The sequence below is a fragment of the Muntiacus reevesi genome, chromosome 2 (assembly GCF_963930625.1).
Source record: "Muntiacus reevesi chromosome 2, mMunRee1.1, whole genome shotgun sequence".
NCBI classification, from domain to species: domain Eukaryota; kingdom Metazoa; phylum Chordata; class Mammalia; order Artiodactyla; family Cervidae; genus Muntiacus; species Muntiacus reevesi.
Genome location: NC_089250.1, coordinates 192,645,483 through 192,668,771, shown reverse-complemented (window position 1 = coordinate 192,668,771; position 23,289 = coordinate 192,645,483). Strand labels below are relative to the sequence as shown.

Below are 23,289 nucleotides of genomic sequence, written 5' to 3'. Positions count from 1 at the left end.
CTCCTTGACACCCCTGACGTTGGACTGGGTCATTCTTTGCCGTGGGGGCCGTCTGTGCCCTGTTGGGTGTTTAGCTGCATCCTTGACCTCCACCCGCTCGATGCCAGTAGTGTCCCCTCGCCCACAGTGTGGCAACCAAAACCGTCTCATATTGAGGCAGTTGTCCCCTGGGGGTGAGAGGATCCCCTCTGGTTGAGAACTTAGAGAACCTAGAGCTGCATCATCCATCAGCCATATTTGGCTGTTTGAATTTAAATCTAATTAGTTAAAATTGAGTAAGTTTAAAATTCAGTTCCTCAGTCACACGAGCCACATTTCAAGCATTCAGCAGTCACAATGTGGTTTGTAGCTATAGTCCAGGGCAGCACAGAAAATAGCACATTTCCATTGCCACAGAAAGTTCTGTTGGACAGTGATGCAGAGCGGGGCCAATTTATTTATTGTATATGTAACTCTTGGTTCTAAGAGAGGCAACTTGGAGCCTGTTTCTAACCTGAATAATTACTACCAAGCCCATTTTTGCTCGTTGTACTCATCCTGAGCTAAGTGTCCCCTACCCCTTGGAGTTGACTTTGGTAAATTCTGTTTCCTGCCTCACTGTTTATGAGGAGCAGTAGGAGCTGCATGGTGGGAACATTGCTGATCATTACTGATAAGAACTATCAGAATTTTTATCCCTGCTCTTTACTTAAATGCTCACAGAAAGAACCCCCCATGAGCCAAACTTGAAGTGAGCAGTTTCTGTTATATGCCTTTGTGGATCCTACTCTTACAGAGAAAAGGAAGACTTCCATGAGGAGATGATCACTTATAATGTTCATTTAAAGCTGATCTCTGCATTATTGTGATGGAGGGTTTTGCATGGTGCCTAGGGCAGTAAATGATTATTAAATGCTGGGTGTCAGGGAAACATGGCACAGAGTTCCTGATCCTAATCATTTATGACATCTGTGGTTCTTGGTTTATTCAAGATTCCAGATGCAATTTATTCAAGATGTGCAATAGTTAACAGTAGAGCTATTGGTGGTCCCCAGGCCTGGGTGTTCCACCTTATCTAGGATTTTGAGTTATAATTATAGATAGCAGTTGCTTGAGCTTAATGTCATCTGTTTTCACCCAGAGCAGAAACTTACTTTGACTTAAAATTTTTTATTGCTGGTCATCTATGGTCAAAGCCCTGTGCTGAGTTCAGAAAGAGACACAAGATGCATAAGATATGATTTCTGGAAGAGGTTATAGTAAGGGGCATACAAGTTTAGGCAAAGCCGTATATAGCAAGTGAAAGTTCGCTCAGTCATGTCTGACTCTTTGTGACCCCATGGACTGTATAGTCCATGGAATTCTCCAGGCTAGAATACTGGAGTGGGTAGCCTTTCCCCTCTCCAGGGGATCTTCCCAACCCAGGGATCGAACCCAGATCTCCCACACAGCAGGCAGATTCTTTACCAGCTGAGCCATAAGGGGAAGCCCAAGAATCCTGGAGTGAGTAGCCTATCCCTTCTCTGGGGGATCTTCCTGACCCAGGAATCGAACCGTGGTCTCCTGCGTTTCAGGCAGATTCTTTATCAACTGATTTATCAGGGAAGTGCTTTGTATAGCAAAGAGATATAAAAAGAAGCACAGGAATTAAGAGACAAAGGGCATCGAGTGAGTGGCCAGGCAAGTTAACGTGGAAGAGATTCTTTAGGTAGAATACTTAGTTCAGAATCACGACTTTTCTAGGTTTGTTCTAAATATAAATATAATGCATTTTTTTACTTTATATTTGTGCCTAATGTTACTGCTTAAGTGTGTGTTAGTCACTCAGTTGTGTCTGACTCTTTGCAGTCCCACGGACTGTAGTCTGCCAGACTCTGTTCATGGAATTCTCTAGGCAAGAATACTGGAGTGGGTTGCCATTTCCTTCTCCAGAGGATCTTCCTCACCCAGGGATTGAACCCGGGTCTACTGCATTGCAGGCAAATTCTTTACCAGGGATGCTCCTAGTGTTACTGCTGGTAGAACATAAATTAAGAGAAAAGAAGCCATTTTGTCTCTTGATGTTAAATCAGATATTAAAAGGTATATATATATTTATATGCCTCCAATCACATTGAAAATATCCAAAACTTCCTTTCAGAAATTTAATTTATCTAGCTTAAATCGAATCCATTCTCTCCAAACAATATTTAAGGACTATAAAATTATTCTGAGTGTAATATTTGTTTAATTTCTGTTATTATCACAATAGTTTTTGTTTTTGTTGTTTCCTTTGTGGCAAATGTTAAGTGTTTAACTGCCTTAATGTTAAGATAGTTCTTGAGTCCAGCCTAGGGCCCTATCTGCTTTTTAAAAAATGTTTTCTAATGCCTGTGGAAAAGGCATTGAGTTTCAAATGACTGAGGGGCAGTAAACTTTTCTAAGATCTTTTTGCTATATGCATAAAAAGCAGAAACAGCAAAATAGAGCCTTCAGTTTGAAGGTGCAACTCAGTGACACTGAACATGTTGCTGCTATAAGGCTTTCGGTAACCTAGTGAGACTGAATTGCTTCTTAGACTGGACATTGTATTGGGTGGAGTCCTATGAAACTGCTGGTTTTGGCCCCTGGAAATAGCTGAATGTTGGCAGAGTCACAGAGTCACAGTTTTACTCAGTAAAGGCCTAAAGATACATAGAGGCTTCAAGAATTGATGGTTTCCTTTCCTCAGAATTCTTATTAAGATAAGCTTGACAACATTAAATCTGCATAATTCCAATTCAGTTTTGGAAATAATTGTATTGATAAGGGCAATGGATATCTTTATCTTTCTGAATTGATCCCCCCACCAAGTCCTAGGAAACACCTTCTTTTTATTTATTTATTTATTTTATGTTGCAACATTGTATTGGTTTTGCCATACATTGACTTGAATCCACCATGGGTGTACATGTGTTCCCCATCCTGAACCCCCCTCCCCCCTCCCTCCCCGTCCCATCCCTCTGGGTCATCCCAGTGCACCAGCCCCAAGCACCTGTCTCATGCATCAAACCTGGACTGGCGATTCATTTCACATATGATAATTTACATGAGGAAACACCTTCTTAAAGAAGCATATCTCAAAAAAAAGCATATCTCAGTGACTTATTTTTTCCAGTGACTATAGCATGCTTTTCTTTAAGCAGTTTTCTTTTTTGTTCCAGAGTAAGTATGTGATTCTATGTGATTCCAAATAAACTCGTAAACTTTTTAGAACTAGAGCTTGCTTGTTGTGGTATTTTTCCTTTCTTGTAGTTATTGGCACTCATGATAAAATGTCTAAGTGAATTGATTCTCCAGAAGTAGTAGTCTCTTGGAATGCAGTTTTTGAAATTTTTGGAACCCTGGTCTTCCCAGCATGTATGTTTAAAAAATTTTTTAAAATTTAGTTATGTATTTGTTTTTGGCTGTGCTGGGTCTTCTTGCTGAGCGGGCTTTTCTCTAGTTGCGCCAACAGGGGGCTACTCTCTAGTTGTACTGAGTGGACTTCCTATCTCAGCGGCTTCTGTTGTTGCAGAGCACGGGCCCTTGGTGCACAGGCTCAGTGGCTCGTGGGCTAAGTTGCTCTGTGGCGTGTGGGATCTTCCCAGACCAGGGATTGAACCAGTGTATTCTGCATTAGCTGGAAGATTCTTTACCATTGAACCACCAGGGAAGCCTGCCCAGCATGTATCTTATGGCAGTGAATTGAATGGCCCTTTTTCCTTCTGTATACATCTCTTGATGCCAGATTTCATCTGGTGTCACTCTGTTTCATCCTTACTGATAGCAGATTTTTTCCCCTCTTTTTGGTGTATTTTTGCCCCTTCTTTTTCCTGTCTGTTCTTTTCTGCCTCTTTTCTTGAGGGATTTGTCAGGTTACATACTAACACCTTATGCAACATTTGTATATCCCTTTTCAACTAAAATATTTTGCTTAATGAGCCAGTAAGTACAGGATATCTTCATGTTCTCATACACTCAAGCAAAGAGCCCATGATAGTTAAAGATAAAAGATTTTCCAAGAGTGTCTAATTCTTAAAAGACAAACAGACGAAAGTTCCTGGTTCTTAATTAAATTTTTTTCTGTTGGAACTACACAAAAGTATTTAGAAATGTAGAAACTGAGGCCCCAGTGAGAAAGTCAGGTTTGCAGAGTGCTCTGTCCTCTTGGAGGGTCCCTGGCGTCTTCCCTCATGGTTAATCTGTGCTAGACAGTAGGCATTCTTTATGTTTATATCTCTTATGTTTTCACCGGGGAGGAAAATAGTATGGTTTTTGGAAACTTGATACTTGCATGATTATCACTGTCCAGGATTAAACCTGCTTAGAAAGCTGTGGAAGGCCGAAGAGTAGGTGGAATGTTAAAAACATCAATTCAGAGCTTTATCTGATTGCCTTGAGAAGTAGAAGAAAGGTAGTGATTTGTTTGTTTGTTTGTTTTTAATTGAAGTATAGTAGATTTGGGCTTCCCTGGTGGCTCAGCAATAAAGAATTGGCCTGCCATGCACAAAACCCAAGTTTGATCTCTGGGTCAAGAAGATCCCCTGGAGAAGGGATTGACTACCCACTCCAGTATTCTTGCTTGGAGAATTTCATGGACAGAGGAGCCTGGCGGGCTATAGTCCATGGGATTGCGAGAGTTGTACATGACTGAGTGACTAAACCACCACCACCATACTTGACTTACAATGTTGTGGTAATGTCTCTGTAGTGATTTTTTTATGCAAATATATTTTATTATGCAAATATTGGAAACTAGCATTTGATAGTATCAAGGCCTTCTATTTGGTACAATCAGTTGGTGTTCTCATAGGCTTTAGTTTTTCTTCTGTTAGTAGTTCTAGAAATCCCCCCAAATGAACATTCCTCCCCTGAAAAGAAGTTGATTGAAACTGCAGTATTGTATGCTTCTATTGTTAATGAATCTTATGATTTATATATTTTTAAATTACATTTAGACTTTACCTTTCCGGGGCATTGCTTCTTTTTAGAGGTTTAGCTCTGCATTTTTAAAATAGCTGTTACTCATATACCGTTTGCGAACTTTGTCACATCACTTTACTTGTATTGTTATTTGCTGAATATTTCTTTTCAGTTGACTCAATCAGTTTGCCCTCCTTTTTTAAAAATTAAGGAACAATTTATTTACAATAAAAACACACACTTTAATTACACAGTTTGAGTTTTGGCAGTTGTGTATAGTCACATCAGTTCAGTTCAGTCACACAGTCATGTCTGATTCTTTGCGACCCCATGGACTGCAGCACGCCAGGCCTCCCTGTCCATCACCAACTCCCAGAGCTTACTCAAACTCATGTCCATTGGGTCAGTGATGCCATCCAGCCATCTTATCCTCTGTCATCCGCTTCTCCTCCTGCCTTCAATCTTTCTCAGCATCAGGGTCTTTTCAAATGAGTCAGTTCTTCACATCAAGTGGACAAAGAATTGGAGCTTCAGCTTCAGCATCAGTCCTTCCAATGAATAGTCAGGACTGATTTTCTTTAGGATGGACTAGTTGGATCTCCTTGCAGTCCAAGGGTCTCTCAAGAGTCTCCTCCAACACCACAGTTCAAAGGCATCAGTTTTTCAGTGCTCAGCTTTCTTTATAGTCCAACTCTCACATCCATACATGACTACTGGAAAAGCCATAACTTTGGCTAGGCAGACCTTTGTCGGCAAAGTAATGTCTCTGCTTTTTAATATGCCATCTAGGTTGGTCATAGTGTTTCTTCCAAGGAGCAGGCATCTTTTAATTTCATGACTGCAGTCACAATCTGCAGTGATTTTGGAGCCCAAGAAAATAAAGTCTGTCACTGTTTCCACTATTTCCCAATCTATTTGCCATAAAGTGATAGGACTGCACGCCATGATCTTACTTTTCTGAATGTTGAGTTTTAAGCCAACTTTTTCACTCTTCTCTTTCACTTTCATTAAGAGGCTCTTTTTTGCTTTTTGCCATAAGGGTGATGTCATCTGCATATTTGAGGTTATTGATATTTCTCCCAGAAATCTTGATTCCAGCTTGTGCTTCATCCAGCCTGGCATTTTGCATGATGTACTCTGCATATAAGTCAAATAAGCAGGGTGACAATATACAGCTTTGACGTACTCCTTTCCCTATTTGGAACCAGTCTGTTGTTCCATGTCCAGTTCTAACTGTTCCTTCTTGACTTGCATACAAATTTCTCAGGAGGCAGGTAAGGTGGTCTGGTATTCCCATCTCTTTCAGAATTTTCCCCAGTTTATTGTGATCCACATAGTCAAAGGCTTTGGCATAGTCAATAAGGCAGAATAGAACTGCCTTATTTTCTGAAACTTTCTTGCTTTTTCGATGATCCATCGGATGTTGGCAATTTGATTTCTGGTTCCTCTGCCTTTCTAAATCCAGCTTGAACATCTGGAAGTTCACAGTTCACATACTGTTGGAGCCTGGCTTGGAGAATTTTGAGCATTACTTTATTAGCATGTGAGATGAGTGCAGTTGTGCAGTAGTTTGAACATTCTTTGGTATAGCCTTTCTTTGGGATTGGAGTGAAAATTGACCTTTAAGCCTTGTGGCCACTGCTGAGTTTTCCAAATTTGCTGGGATGTTGAGTGCAGCACTTTCACAGCATCATCTTTTAGGATTTGAAATAGCTCAGGTGGAATTCCATCACCTCCACTATTTTTGTTCATAGTGATGTTTCCTAAGACTCACTTGACTTTGGACTCCAGGATATCTGGCTCTAGGTGAGTGATCACACCATCTTGGTTATCTGGGTCATTAAGATCTTTTTTATATAGTTCTTCTGTGTATTCTTCTGCTTCTGTTAAGTTCATATCATTTCTGTCCTTTATTTCTGTCCTTCGTGTGAAAGTGAATAATATAACTTTGGGTCACACTTTGGTGGGCTGGTTTCATTGAAGAAGATGCGTTCAAGGCTCATTAAGCACCTTGGAAGCTGAAAGAATTTTAAGTGTGTGTAGAGCTGTGCTGTGCTTAGTCGCTCAGCCGTGTCTGGCTCTTTGCAACCCCATGGACTGTAGCCCCCCAGGCTCCTCTGTCCATGAGGATTCTTCAGGCAAGAACACTGGAGTGGCCGCCACGCCCTCCTCCAGGGGATCTTCCCAACCCAGGGATCGAACCCACTTCTCCCACATTGCAGGCAGATTCTTTACTGTCTGAGCCACCAGGGAAGCCCTGGAGAGCAGTGGTTCCCAAATCTTTGGCCCTGGGATTTTATTCTGCTGCTGCTGTAGTGTCCATTTTTGAAAGGTTATTACAAACAACCTCTCAGTTAATAAAATTTGTCTATTAACAAATGATTGTTTATTCAGTTACTAATAACTGGATATGAATTTTCAGTGACATCCATTAAAATGGTGTGAGTCTCCATCCCCTAAACTGCAGGTTACATCCTATATATGAGATGTCAGCTCAATTTAGCAGATCATGACCAGCAGTTTTTCAGAAAAATGAAATAGAGTAAAATGATAAATATAACATATTCCAAATAATAGGAGTATTACCTCATAGCTGAGTTGATATAATTCTAGCCAAAGGCAAAAATAAGTATTTTTTTTAGTTAATTCAAACAGTTTATTTTCCAAATAAATTTAGTTTCCTACAACTTTGAAAAGTTGAGTGTTACTTTTAGACCTCCTTTGCTATTTTATCTTGCATTTGACTTTTAATTTTTTTCTTCTAACGTTTAAATTGTGAGAATTTTAGTGATATTTTAACATTACATATATACTGTTTCTTCTTTTGATAGTGGCAGAATATTTTAATATCCCACACTGAAAGTGATGGAAATCCACTAGTATAAAAGTCATTGTTAAAAAATGCTTATAAAAGAATGAATGGCAGGGCTTGTTTTACAAAATGAGCTGTCTAGTTCTCTGACAGTCACCATATGAGCAATTAAATGGTTCTCCTTAGGAGCTTTGAAATTGCATTAAGCCATGCATCTCTGTTAGACATAATTGAAGCAAAAATATGGAGTCCACTTCATTACACAGAATCAGCCGTAGCTGAAATATAATTTACAAATTTGCAGTCTAATGGCTAACAGTTTAATAACGGATTCTGAATTTTCAGTAGTGTACATGTGGTGGTTTTGTAATTAGAAAGTGAACCAGTGGGTATACACACTCTGTATATGCTTTGTTGCACATTTGCGCTCTGTTTTTAAACAGTATAATTGCTCCTAGTCTCTTGAGGGCTGAAGGACCCCAGTTGAGTGGAGACCCTAGTTGTCCAATGCAGAAGTGTGTGTTGGCTCAGGGCCCTTTCCTAGAAAAGCATCTTGAAACACCATGTTCGTGTTCAGCCTGGGTTGGCTTGCTTCAAGACAGCAGAAAAGATGATGGAAGGGAAACAGACTAAACGCCAACTGACCTCAAAAGGGATGGTTAGATAGTCCATGGGGTCACAAAGAGTTGGACATGACTGAGAGACTTCACTTTCACTTTCATGTATGGATGTGAGAGTTGGACTGTAAAGAAAGCTGAGCCCCAAATAATTGGTTCTTTTGAATTGTGGTGCTGTATAAGGCTCTTGCCCTGGAGAAGGAAATGGCAACCCACTTCAGTATTCTTGCCTGGAGAATCCCCATGCACAGAGGAACCTGGCAGGCTACAGTCCATGGGGTCGCAAGAGTTGGACACAACTTAGCGACTAAACCACCACTACCACCCTAAGACTCTTGAGAGTCCCTTGGACAGCAAGGAGATCAAACCAGTCAGTCCTAAGGGAAATCAACCCTGAATATTCTTTGGAAGTACTGATGCTGAAGCTTCAATAATTTGGCCATCTGATGTGAAAAGCTGACTCATTGGAAAAAACCCTGATGTTGGATAAGATCGAAGGCAGGAGGAGAAGGGGATGATGGAGGATGAGATAGTTGGATGGCATCACTGATTTGACGGTCACGAGTTTGAACAAACACATGAGTTTGAGAGAGTGAAGGACGGGGAAGCCTGGCGTGCTGCAGTCCATGGGGTCGCAAAGAGTCAGACATGACTGAGCAACTGAACAACAAGTCTAAAAAACCTCAAGTGTCTTCTTGCCTACTCACCTCCTTCATCCTGAACTCTGTCTTAGAGACAAAGGTATCCCTATCTTGTCCAGTAAATTCATCTACATAATAAACGTTTGGAGGAAGCAGCCCCTTTGTGCTAAAAAAAAAAGGGGGAGGGGATGGTTAGACTGTTGCTTTTTTTTGTTAATAAAGGGGCCTTTTTTCAGGAATTGTTTCTAGTTGGCCCCCAATTTTTAATCAGGTCCCTGTACTCAAGATTTCAATGAGGGAAAGTATTTTGTTTATAGGTAGGAAAAGATGTCTCTCATAACAGTACCGTGCGATCTTGAGCATTGGGGAAAGTGCCATGGGCAGTACCTGCCCTGCAATGCACGCCTTTTGAATTGTGTGTTGTCTCTGGTTTTACCTTACAACTCATGAACAACCAGCACTGCAAACATTTGCCTGGCCTTTGCTCGGTGCAGTACTGATTTAAGATAGGAAGTAAACACTGTAGTGAAGGCTGGGGTAACTGTACATCCTGCTTTGCCCAGGACTGCCCCGGTTTGTACCTGTCGTCCTGGCTTAATTATTAACAGTACTGCCTTGACTCTTAAATATGCTCTGGTTTGGGTAATAAGTTTATGATCATCTAGTTGAGGCTGTTGTAGAATAGAAATCTTACCCATAGGAAGAGTCTTCTGATAAACTAACATTTATCTAGGTGAAAACATCAGTCAAACAAGGATTACCTTTAAAATGAGACCCCACTTAGCTCTAATTATGATTTGGAGACAAAAACTTTTTCAAAGTGTAAGTTGCTTTGTTTTCTTACTTGATGAAATTGAGGGGCAGTATTGCCTAGTGGTTAAGAGCACTGGTCCTAGAGTAATTCAGACCTTTTTTTTTTTTTTTTAATTTTTTTTTTTTTTTTTTTTTTTTGCACACCTCAAGGCATGTGGGATCTTAGATCTCTGACCAGGGATCAAATCTGCACCTCCTGCATTGGAAGCTTAAATTCTGGCTCTGAAGCCTACTAACTCTGTGCCTTTGAGTTTGCTAGGAAGTAATGTATGTAATCACTTCATGGCAAGTCGATGAAGAAAAAGTGGAAGCAGTGGCAGATTTTAATTTCTTGTGCTCCAAAATCACTGCATATGGTAACTTCAGCCATGAAATTAAAAGATGCTTGCTCCTTGGAAGGAAAGCTATGACAAACCTAGACAGCATATTGAAAAGCAAAGACATCCCTTTGCTAATGAAGGTCCGTACAGTCAATGATAAATGGTTTCCCCAGTAGTCGTATATGGATGTCAGGACCATATGTGGGCCATAAAGACTGAGTGCTGAAGATCTGTGGTGCTGGAGAAGACTCTTGAGAGTCCCTCTCAAGGGACAGCAAGGAGGTCAAACCAGTCCATCCGAAAGGAAATCAACTCTGTATTTCATTGGGAGGACTGATGCTGAAGCTTCAATACTTTGGCCACCTGATGCAAAGAGCTGACTCATTGGATAAGACCCTGATGCTGGGAAAGATTGAAGGCAGGAGGAGAAGGGGACGACAGAGGATGAGATGGTTGAATGACATCACCAACTCAATGGACATGAGTTTGAGCAAACTCTGGGAGATAGTGAAGTACACAAAAGCCTGGTGAGCTGCAGTTCATAGGGTCACAAAGAGTCAAACTGACTTAGTGAATAAACAACGACAATGTGTATAAAGGTGTTAATTAGATGATGCCTAGAGTATAGAGAGCAATTGAGTAAATTAAGGATCACAAATCTCATTGAGTCCTTTTTCTGTGCCAGACCCTGTATTAGGTGCTAAGGGTTGAAAAATATGACATTTTTCCCAGGAACCTGACATAGAATATTAGTTTTTTCTTCCCTGAATAGTGTAAAACAGGCTTCTTCTAAATACTGAATGATGGACATCTTTATTCAACTTAATTCTTCGCTCATTTTGGTTTGTGTCTAACTGTTGCCCTGCTATTGTTTCTTAACATTTATCACATGTGTCCTTTGTCTGGCCCTGTAACAGGCATTGAGGTTGTGGAATGTGAAGAAGAAAGTAGTCACTATCCTCAGCAGGTGTATGGAGGCATGGCTTTTAGTTTTAAGTAACCAGTTGATAAATATTTTTCTTAGAACATTCTTTGACCTAAGGCCTGATATCCTGCAGCTGGGTAACATTTTATATTTTGGATTATCCTGTTAACAGAACAAGCCCATGTTGGTCTATAGCACTGGAGTCACATTCTATTCACATTTAACTAAATGTGCTATTTTGCTTACCCATCCACTACCCCACCCCCTGCCCCCACTTCACTCCTTCAAAGAGAGTAGGAGCAAGAACAATTTAAATGCCAGCCTTTCCACTCAATGAATGTGTGCTCTTGAGAGAGAGAGAGACTCAGATGGGGAAATATGAAGCTGCACTTCCCTCCTGCCTCTTTCAGTGTCAGCGTCTTGTCATCACATGTGATTCTGATGTTTAAAAATAAGTATGATCATATGAAGCAGCTTCTTAAGTCAACTACTTTGTCTATTCTTAACTGAAAAATCTGTTCAATCTTATAGGAAAAGTTAGCTGTGTTGAACTTAGAGCCAATATGTTGATATCCAATATGCTGTGGCTTCCTGAGGGGTTTCAGAGGCAATATGGCAATCCAAGACTCAGGCTGACTTTAGACATTTTAGACATATTGTTGTTTAGCTGCTGAGTTGTGTCTGACTCTTGCAACCTCATGGACTTTAGCCCTCCAGGCTCCATTATCCATGGGATTCTCCAGGCAAGGATACTGGAGTGGGTTGCCATTTCCTTCTCCACTGGATCTTCCTCACCCTGGGATAAAATCTGCATCTCCTGCCTTGCAGACAGATTCTTTACCAGTGAGCAACCAGGGAAGCCCTTTTAGGCCTATAAGAGAAGGCAAAATCAGTGGGAGTCTGAATAGCTGCCTTCAAGAAGCACGTGATCTTGCTGGGGAGAACGCCTGTCCTGGGCAGACCATCTGTAGCACAGCTCCCAGTGAGGGGTGTGAGAGAGTGGGCAGGTACATGTGAGAATGGCCCCAGGCGCAAGCCTTCCGTCCTGCTGTCCCCGTAAATGTTAGTACAGTTGTTTGTCAGGCAGTGAGTCCAGATGTTTGATTTAGGAAAAAATGGTATCGACATCATTAGAGGGGATGTGAAAAAGTGAAAGTGATTTTATCCATAAGGGTTTCTTGAAAGTGGTGGATCCTGATTTAATAGGTGGTTCAGTTCAGTTCAGTTCAGTCGCTCAGTCGTGTCCGACTCCTTGCGACCCCATGAATCGCAGCACGCCAGAAATAGGTGGTCAGCAGTAGGTAAAAGGCACAGGGACGTTTCAGACAGCACAGATGTTGTGAGCATGAAACAGGGAAGAGTAACTAATCAAGCAAACTGTCTTTGCATTTGGCCAGATGCTCAGAGGTTGGAGTGTCACAGGAGATGTGGGTGTAAGGACCTTGACCAGCAGACCGGGGAGCAAGATCACTTCTCTTGACCATTATCTTGTTCCTCGTCCTACTCAGAATTGTTAAGGAAGAACAAGGAGACCTTTTAGATTGCTCTCTCACCCACCTTGTGGTTATATTTAAATTGTGATTTTTTATTGGAAACGCCTGTTGTTTTTTAAGTGATTTTTCTATCTTTTGTAAAATATCAAGTCGGATGTGGCTACGTGATTCTTTTCTAACGTCTTGTAGAATCAGTGTGATGTAATAGAGGCAGAAACAGATCAGGAAACCAGGATTCTGGCAGCTCTCCGTCTTTTATTAGTTCCATGAGCCTAGGCAAGTCACTGTCTTTCTCTAAGTCTTAGTTTCCTCTCTGAAATGTGACACCAAGACTTCCCTGGCCTGGCGGTCCAGTAGTTAGGACTCTGTACTTCCACTGCAGGGGCACTGGTTCCATCCTTGGTTGGGGAGCTAAGATCCCACTTGCCGTGCAGTGCGGGCAAAAATAAGTGAGTTTTGTAAATAATTAAAATGTTAGACTGGAAACAGAGGCTTTCATGCTATACTTTTGCTTTTTTGGAAACTTGACTCAAAACCCTGTTGTTAAAAACAGAGCTGATCTCCTTAAAGGGGAGCAGAGCTGGAAGCTCCAGGCGGCTGCCAAGCCCCTTCTCCCTAAAGTTCTTCCCAAGAGTCTTAAGGCTCAAAAGAACGCAGATTGGCAATTCCTAGACTAGACCCCTAAGGTCCCTTCTTGATTTGACATTTTCTGGTACTTACACTGGGGCTTCCCTGGTGCCTCAGACGGTAAGGAATCCGCCTGCAGTGTGGGAGATGTAGGTTTAATCCATAGATGGGGAAAAGCCCCTGGAGAAGGGAATGACTACCCACTCCAGTATTCTCACACTGGTAAACAGTAGAATTTCTTTAAGAAAAAGAACACAATTTTGAGGAGGTAATGCAATACTGAAGGTAATACTCATGCACATCTACGTAAGATAAACTATTACCAGGTACAGTAGACAATAGGAAGAAAATGCAGATAAATGCACGTGAAGTACACTTGATTAAGAGGGGAACAAAAGAGAGCTTCTATAATTGTTTATAACTCTACTCATACTACATAGAGATTCAAGGCAACAAGGCTGTCTCCCTAAAAATTGTTATAGAGATGTTAAGAAAGAGTGAATGTTTTATTTCTGCGAGAATTTAAAAAATTTAGTTCTGCCTATGTTTTGAATGGGAGGTAGATGTACACTTGGTACTAAAATCCAAAAGGACATGAATGATAAAGACTCCCTCTGATTCTTTGGCTACGTCACTATTACCAGTTTTGGTAAGTGTCCGGAGGTTTTAGAAGCACTTGCAAATTCTTGACTGTAGGAGTTTCATGTGATTGCTGTAACCTGTTAGTACAAACTGGGTAGTTCAGAACAACAGAAATAGATTCTCTCTCAGTTCTGGAGGCCAGAAGTTTGAAGTCATTGTCGTTGAACTGAAATCAAGGGACGGCAGGGCGCACTCCCTCCAGAGGTGTGGCCCTTGCGTTCTTGTTCCAGCTTATGTTGCTTGCCAGCCACCCTGCCTTTATTGGGGGTCCCGTCACTCCAGTTTTAAGGGCAGCATCTTCAAACCTCCCCCTGCTCTGTCTACACGTCACCTGCTCTCTCTGGTCACGTGTGGTCTCCTTCCCGTTCTGTCCTGTTGGTTCATGCTGTTGCACTTCGGGCTCACCTGGATGATCCATAGTTTAATCACATCTGCACAGACTTTGTCACATAAGGGACACACATTCGCAAGTTCTAGGGATTAGGATATGAACATCTTGTGGGGGGCTAGTTTTCAGCTCGGTGGTGGTGGTTTAGTCCCTAAGCAGTATCCGACTCTTTGCGACCCCATGGACTATAGCCCTCCAGGCTCCTCTGTCCATGGGATTTCCGAGGCAAGAACACTGGCGTGGGTTGCCATTTCCTTCTCCAGGGGATCTTCCCAACCCAGGGATCGAACCCACATCTCCTGCATTGCAGGCAGATTGTTACCAATGGTCCACCAGGGAAGCCCCATTTTTCAGCCTACTACAGCTGTAAAACAAATGGTGTGCTATTCGAACTTTTCTGGACCTTCTTCTAATAGTGAAAAACTCAAGTAACCTAAAAGGTCCATTAATTCAGGACTGTTAAATAAACTATAATACATCCCTCAGACGCAAAAAGGTATAACCGCTAAGGAGAATGAAGTGGACCCACTGATGTGGAACCGTATTCACTGTAAAACAGAAAAAAAGCAATGTGGAGAAGTGCACATGAGTAAAGGGAGTCTTGGAGAGATAGGTGTCAAAAGTGGCCTCCCCGGGAGAGTGGGACTTTTTCATGTTATACCTTGTACTGTTGGAATTTTGAAATCAAGCATGTGCTTAATAACCCAAGTATATTATAATAAATCCAGAAGAAAATGGACTTAGAGGTTTTTTTCTTGGTGAACTCTGTTGTGGAAGTAATAGAAAGTTGTTAACATTTAACCTTTTGAAAAAATTTTTTCCAGATAGCAGACCCTACTCTAGCTGAAATGGGGAAAAACTTGAAGGAGGCCATGAAGATGCTCGAGGACAGTCAGAGGTGAGCCTGTAGAGCAGATGTGACCCCATTAAACATGTTCAACCTGCTGCGAAACTGGTGGCACTGGTTTCCTGCTGTTAAAGACACCTCTTGCTTTCAGAACATCATCCTTAGCTACAGCTGACTTTAAAACTGGTGTTTGTCTTGAGTGGAAGGTGCTTTATCATTAAAGGATTTTGAAATTGAGGGGCAGGACTTATAATTTTCAGTTCTGCCTATTAAAAGTTTACTTAATATATTAACTTGACTCTATAAATACTTCTTACTGTATATTCAGGTCATATAGTACATCAAGTAAACAAGAAATGGGTTGAAGTATTATTTTTTTTTTTTTTAGTATTCTTTTCCTGAAATTAAACTATACCCCAGCCTGGGGGGGGCTGAGATGGGTGGGGGTGGGGGGAATGTGTGTTTCAAATCCCACATCAGTTACTGGAGCTTATGAGCAGCATTATCACATGTTCATGCTCCAGTGTTAGAAATATAACAATTTTTTATTTCCCTTAAATTAGAAGAACAGAGGAGGAAAATGGAAAGAAGCTCCTATCAGGGGATATTCCGGGGCCACTGCAAGGCAGGTAGGTGGCAAGGGAGAGAAGCACTTTTCCCACTGTTTAGCACAGGGAACCTCAGCTCAGTGTTACGGGAGGGGAGTTTGGGGCAGAATGGATACGCGTATATGTATGGCTGAGCCCCTTTGCTCTCCACCTGAAGTTATCACAACATTGTTAATCAGCTGTACTCCAGTATTAAATAAAAAGTTAAAAAAAAAAGACAAGCACCTTTAGGTGGGGTGTACATTTTCTTTAAACCAAGATTTTACTGTCACTGATTTACAATTCTAATGAACACAAAGCAGATTGAGAGTTCTATGCAATGTGTCATCAGAAAACTGAAATGCTGTTGGCTGGTTGGTGATGATGCTGTACCTACTGTTTCTCCCCCTTCCCCATTCAGAGTTTAACACAACCTCTTAGAAGCATATTCAGACTCAGAATATAATTCAACTATCATACTTGTTTCATTCTTGAAAACAGCAATCTATTTGGTAGACTGAGCTTTATTGTGAGAGTTATTTTAACTTGATAAAATTTACCACTGTGTTATATAGTAAGGAAAGGAAAATGAAAGGAAAATATCAGCTCATTTATTAGTAGAGTGATTTATTTTTTGGTAGCGAAAGGAAATCTGTCACATGTTTGTGGTTTGAAGTGGCAGGGAAAATATCAGGAAAATAAGTAGTTATCCAGTCAACAGTTTTTACAGGATGTTAGCACTTAATTTGGAGTTTAAGTCCTGGCCCAGTTTCCTTTGGACAAACTTATTTTTTTTTATAACCAGGAAACTGTACATAGGTAAATAGTACAACTCCCTTAAGTTGTTCTTTGACCTGAATATAAATATGTACAAGATTGCAAAAGAGCAGAGGAAGGATCCCAGTGGATGGAGGATACTGACTGGAGGTCTTCAATGGGTGAAGTTCATTTTCCAGCTGAGAACAGGAACCAGATCTTATAAGTCTCCTCATTCTGGGCCCTCTGAAGGGATTTATAGCGTTCTACTCATCTTGCAGAAGTTTCCCTAGAAGAGATACTGCCAGGAACATCTGTAATTCTCAGAATGGGAATGCATTAATGACACATGTCCAGGGTGTTCACACTAATAATGTTAATAGCCACATCCGAGAGCCCACTTCCCAGGCTCAGAGCTCAGTGTTTTTCATGAACGAAGGGCGTCCTCATAGTTTTGTAACGTAGGGTTTCCTGAAGGTCACCTGGCCTCATCTCTACATGAAGTCTAAGGACCAGAGTCTCTCACATGTGAAGGTCAGAACTGTGAGGAAGATGGGTTTGGGGACATTGTTTTTCAAAAGGGAGAACTTTTTATGTCACCTCACTAATAGAGTGGTAGCATTTTGACATCACATGTTTTGCAAGTCACCTTGCCATTGCTAACAACTGCACCACTCACATTCTTCTCATGTTTCCACCTCCTCTTGTAATGAGCATTTAAAAACGTATCTTGGACAGAAGTAAGTCTGTTTATACTCCAAGGAAATCTCCAGTTTCTCCAGTGTGGGGAAGAGGTGGTAATAAGCGATGCCTGCATTTCATGTTTAACTCTATTAGAACAAACAGACAGGAATCCCGCATGGAGGGAACTTAGATACACCAGTGGTATTGGAGTATTCTTGCTGCTTTTGTGATTTTCCAGCAGCTTATAAGGACTATTTTTGCCCTTATAACATGCTTGCTAAGCAGTGTCCAAGACTCAGATGAACTGGTAGAGAAAGACTGCTAAAGCTAGTGAAATTTTTAAAAATCAAATTTACATTCAGGTAGAAGATTTAATTAATCACAAGTAAGGGGCTTCCATGGTGGCTCAGATGATCAAGAATCTGCCTCAATGCAGTAGACCCAGGTTCAATCCCAGGGTTGGGAAGATCTCCTGGAGAAGGGAATGGCTACCCACTCCAGTATTCCTGCCTGGAGAATTCCATGGACAGAGGAGCCTGGAGAGCTACAGTCCATGGGGTCACAAAGAGTCGGACAAATAAGCAACTAATACTTTAGTATATGTGCTGCCGAAGCAAGCACTGCAACTAATACTTTAATGTACATATGGTTATATTCAGAATTCAGTTGATAACTTAAGGTTTATTTTTAAAAAACAAGATTGTGTATACTGTATCTCAAAAAACATTATTTCTGTTGTAACAAGACGATATAAAGCTAGTTTAGACAAGAGAAATAGTGAGAGACTGGTGGTGAGGGGAGGGGGTGGCATGTGCTGTTTCCCCCTCTCTGTCAACTGTTTTTCTGTTCCGCAGTGGACAAGACATGGTGAGCATCCTCCAGTTAGTTCAGAATTTGATGCACGGAGATGAAGACGAGGAGCCCCAGAGCACCCGGTAATGGAGAACGGTTGGCAACTTCTCTTTGAAAGTATATGTGTTCTTGATTTTGATAATGATTACGTTCATACAAGTTGCTGCAATAATAAGCCTTCTTTCATTCCAGATTATATATGAAGTTACAACAACATTCACTTCTTTCAGGGAGACGTTGACATGTTTTAGATAATGTATTTTGTAAAAGGAAATCATTTACTAAAACTAAAACCTTGTCATTTTTATGGTCTTGTGTCTTAGGGAGGGGCTGGCGCAGGGCCAGAGGGTAGCTGCTATGTGCTTCTCTATTTCTGGATGCTTCTGTTCCTGGGCTTTTGATTGTTGAGAAGTACTGCAGCTGAATTCATTGGTGGCAGGACACGCCATCTGTGAATCATCTGTTTATCTTATTTCCATTTATGCATCTATCAAGCAATTTATCTAGTTCTATTTTCTCTTTAATTGTTTTAAATACAATGTTTTTTAGAATAAGTAATGCATTCTTCGGGTTCAGATTTCAAAAGATAGAAAAGGTATATATGCAAAGGCAGTATTCCTTCTTACCTCTCCCTCCCTAGCTTGTTCTCCTTGCTAGAGATAAGTTGCTAGTTTCTTGTGTATTCTTCAGAGATACTTCATGTACACGTAATGTACACCCAAGTCAGATGTCTATGCTTACTGCTTCCAGGACCAAAATACTCTGCACGTTGTTCAGTGTCTTGCTTTTTTCATTAATGTCTTGAAGTTCCTGGAATAACAGTCCACAAGGAGCTTTCTCCTTTAAGAGCTGTTTAATATTGCTCTGGGGCTCCCCTGATAGTTCAGCAGTAAAGACTCCACCTGCAGTGCAGGGTACGTGGGTTTGACCCCTGGGTCAGGAAGACCCCCTGGAGGAGAAAGTGGCAACAACTTCAGTATTCTTGCCTGGAAAACCCCATGGATAGAGGAGCCTGGTGGGCTACGGTCCTCGGGGTTGCAAAGAGTTGGACACGACTGAACATGTACACAGTGTTACTCAGTGGGTGAGCCATATTTTATTTAACTAGTCTCCGATTCATGTTTTACTCTTACAAACATTCCTGCAGCTAGTAACTTTGCACATGTGTCATTTCCTCAAAGTAGTGTTTCTGGAGATTGAAGTCCTAGAAGTGGGATTGCTAGACTGAATAAGTTTGTGTATTTGTAAATTTGACAGATATTGCCACATTTCCCTTCATGGAATTGTGCCCATTCACATTCCCATTCTGTGTATGTGAGAGTTTTCCCCCCACACCTTTGCCTACAAGGGTATTAGCAAACTTAAGAATTGTTGCCAATCTGATAGGTAAGAAATGATATTTTAGCATAGCTTTAGTTTGCATTTTTCTTAAGAATCAGGTTAAGTGTCTTTTTTGTATGTTTTAAGACCCATTTATATTTCCTTTTCTATGAACTGTCTCTGCCCAGAATCCTGTTGATTTTTTTGTCATTTTCATTATTACATTTATTCTTTATAAGGGAAATTAGCCCATCCACTTTAATTATATGCAAAACAATACCTAGTTCCCCTTGAATTTGGTGAATTGTTACAAATAGCTATTTAATGCAGGGAATTTATCTTCATCCATTGATTCTTAAATTGTTTTCTGCACATTTTATCTCAGCTCTACTCTCCATAATTCTTACAGCTAGTATTTAATTTAAGAAACTTTTTTGGAGAAAATTATTTAAAAACAGTTTGTGTAGTTAGTTGGTATTCAATAAAAAGGATATTTATCTCCTAGGACTTGAATTCAGAAAGAAAATTTCTCCCTAAGCTATTAATACCTTATTACACATTGAATTTTCTAAATTTATCTCAATTTCTGCCTTCTAGGCCATTAAGTGCATTTCACTTTTTATCTTTTATATTTTTTTTATATTTTTTATATTTTGTCCTACCTCCTTTCGAAGACAATGGGCTGCTTTTCTGGGCGCCTGATGACCTCAGCTAGCGATCAGAAGTTGTTTTGTGAAGTTTGCTCTGCGTTCAGTTATTTTTTTGATGAATTTCTAGGAGAGAAAGTGGTCTCTCCGTCCTACTCCTCCGCCATCTTGGCTCCTCCCCTTAAGTGCATTTCAAATGTGACAGAAATTTTTGTGGAATACTGTGTCTCTAAGTTTTATTTATTTATGCTTAGACTAATACCTTTTTTTAAATCTAATATATTTTGATTAACAGAATTCAGAATATTGGAGAACAAGGTCATATATCTTTGTTGGGGCATAGTCTGGGAGCTTACATTTCAACTCTGGATAAAGAGAAGCTGAGAAAACTTACTACTAGGATACTTTCAGACACTACCTTATGGCTCTGCAGAATTTTCAGGTAATAAGTTTTTAGTTTCCGGTAAAGGCATTTATGAGTTGGATATGCACTGTGAGAAATCTCTCTTCTGGAGCTGTGCTGCCTAGAATCAGATCTGCCTCTCCCCTTTCCTTTTGGAAGAATTACTTAACCACTCCATGCTTCAGTTTCCTTATCTGTGCAATGGAGATAGCCTTAATATCCGCTTGATGAGGATTTAATGAACCAATGAATTAATACGTGTGAAGAGCTAAGAACATGAGCCTGTACTGTTGAATAATGTCCACAGTTTCTTATTTGTTACTATATATAGTAGAACTCTATGTAACCTTAAACTCTGTATTTTCTCAGTCTCCTATAAATGTGTTATCATACTTCCATGATTTTATAAAAATAAGGAAAGAAAAAGAAGATTCCTAGTTGGCACATGTTGATAGAAGATGTAGCAGTGAAATGGAGACAAGTTTTGGAGAGTTTTTCTCTTTTTTTTGCCATGCTGTGTGGCATGCTGGATCTTAGTTCCTCGAGCAGGGATTGAACCCATGCCCCCAGTCTTAACTACTGGACCACCAGGGAAGTCCCTGGATTCGAGTGTTTTTATTTAAAGTATTAGCTGTGTTTTAGTAGAAAGGAAATGCTGTTATAAGGAAGATGAATATGTGTTGTGAAATTGATTTGCTTTATACAGTGATAAATACTATTATTATTAAGGAATTTTAGCAAAGTAAGGAGTCGGTAGAAGATACAAGACCAGTGGTATTTTGTGTTTATTTATGCTGTAACTTTTATGGAAAAGGAATGTTTACCTAACGTTGGAATGTTTAATAACTTGGGAGACTCATTTTCAGATGGTGGAAAAGAGCTTGGCCTGGCAAAAGTATGAGTTTGCCTATGTGGCAAAGGAGAAATTTTCTTCTAATAAAAATCCAACACCTGTAATTGAAATTCTCTCTCTTTCTCTTTAGAGTTGGAGAAGAATAAAAGGTTCCAAGCAGATAATAGTGAAAGCAAAACTTAGCCTGACTAGAGTTATTGACAGTTTTACTTACTTTGGATGTTTTAGGGCTGAGGGCTGACACTACTAAAAACCATGCCTGCATTATCCAGTGCTGACTTCCTGGTGAAGTAAGCCGATCCATGACCTTCAACCTTTTTGTACCTGAGGCATTCCTGTTTCGTACTGGTTTTCCTTAGTTCCTGCTGTTCCTGGAGCTCAGTGTGGATGAAGGGTCATTGCCTCTGTTCTTTATAACCTCCGGCTGCCGTGAGTTGTCAGCCATCTGAGATGAGGGTGATTCCTATCTCCTTTGACTGGTCTGGGTGACAGTTTCTAGGTTGAGAAAAGATTTACTTCCATGGTTATAAGACTAGGACTTATAAAATCAGAGGTAAGAACATACTGACATATGAGGGTCTCTTAACAGGTATGAAAATGGCTGTGCTTATTTCCACGAAGAAGAAAGAGAAGGACTCGCAAAGATCTGTAGGCTCGCCATCCACTCCCGTTATGAAGACTTCGTAGTGGATGGGTTCAACGTGTTATATAACAGGAAGCCTGTGATCTATCTAAGCGCTGCTGCTAGGCCTGGCCTGGGCCAGTACCTCTGCAATCAGGTAATGTGGCATAAGGGCAATCGTTTCAAGAAACGATGCTTTGTTCTTCAAGTGTGTTGACCCATTTCTTTAGCCACTTTTTTTTTTCAAGTGAAAAGAAAAATGATTTTCTTACCTGTGTGTTATGTCATTTTTATATATGAATGTGTATTAATAAGTTTAGAGAGAGATATATGTATTTTTTAGTTGCCCAAAGGCAGCCAACATTTTACTTTATTTATTTTCAGACTTTGATCAGTCAGAGGGCATGTATGTTTTTACATGGCTATACATGGCTTTTTTTCACTTACCGTTGTAATAGGCGCATATCATGTTTTGTCAGTTCTTCAAAGTAAAGTATATTTTTAATGGCTTCATGATATTCCTTCAAGTGAGTGTATAGTATTTTAAGTTTTTTTTTTCTTTTTGGGCAATTAGAGTGTTTGTATTCTTTAGCTTTTTATGACCATTTTTGGGAAATTCTCTTTGTTTAGTGCTATTATGGACATCTGTGCATCAAGCTTTTTCTATACTTTGGGTTATATTTCTCAGATGGATTTTCAGAGCCAGTCTGGAATTATTAGATCAAAGAACATTATCCTTTTCTAGAATTTATGAAAGCTTGATTAGGGTGCTACCTTGAGTCAAGAACTTGTTAAACCTCTTGGCCAAGAACATTTTAAAGCAAAACCCATAGGATTGGAGGGATTGTCTTCTGTAAGATGGAGGAGTCCCAGGTGATACATAGGGGAAACTCGGGAGTTGAGTTGATTCCAAGCCTTGGTCACTGATGGCAAGAAATTGTGTCCTCTTGTTCTCTGGAGGAGGGCATGACAACCCACTCCAGTATTCTTGCCTGGAGAATCCCGTCGACAAAGGAGCCTGATGGGGTACAGTCCCTGGGATTGAAAAAGAGTTAGACACAACTTGGTGACTAATCAGCAACAACAAATATTAACCTAAATGGACTAAATCAGGTCAGCAATACAGTGTTTTTACCCATTTTCACATCAAAAAAAAGAAATCCTGCCCTCTTCTTAAGGGTATACAAAATGAGGAATTTTATAATACCTCTGTAGAAACATGAAACAAATTACTTATTGAGTACCTGCTGTGAGCCAGGCTCTTAGGTCTCAGAGCTGTCTTGGGAGAGCAATCGAGTCTTCAAAAGATGTGTGAGGATGTTAAGTGGGAAAGGCATGCGGCAGGTGTTCATGTTTTTAAAAAGATGTACATGTTAATGTGCATTTTTTTTATAGCTGGAAAAATATATTTATATACATACATTGTATTTTTGCCTATAAAATATCTGGATAGTTCTGTACTAACCTGTTAGTAATGTTAGTACTAACATTAGTACGGGGTAATGTTAGTTGCTCAGTCGTGTACAAGTCTGTGACTA

At 40.4% G+C, this 23,289-nt stretch overlaps 1 protein-coding gene across 2 annotated transcripts in view; it reads left to right on the top strand.

The window, feature by feature from the left end:
* PDXDC1 (pyridoxal dependent decarboxylase domain containing 1) overlaps window positions 1–23,289 on the top strand; it is a 54,044-nt gene that overhangs the window by 3,505 nt on the left and 27,250 nt on the right. Inside the window, exons 2-6 of one of the 2 annotated variants that reach the window (XM_065924376.1) lie at window positions 15,005–15,078; window positions 15,591–15,656; window positions 17,909–17,989; window positions 20,169–20,315; window positions 21,719–21,908. In XM_065924376.1, coding sequence (XP_065780448.1) covers window positions 15,005–15,078; window positions 15,591–15,656; window positions 17,909–17,989; window positions 20,169–20,315; window positions 21,719–21,908 — 558 coding nt within the window. The other variant, XM_065924377.1, reaches the window with a different exon arrangement.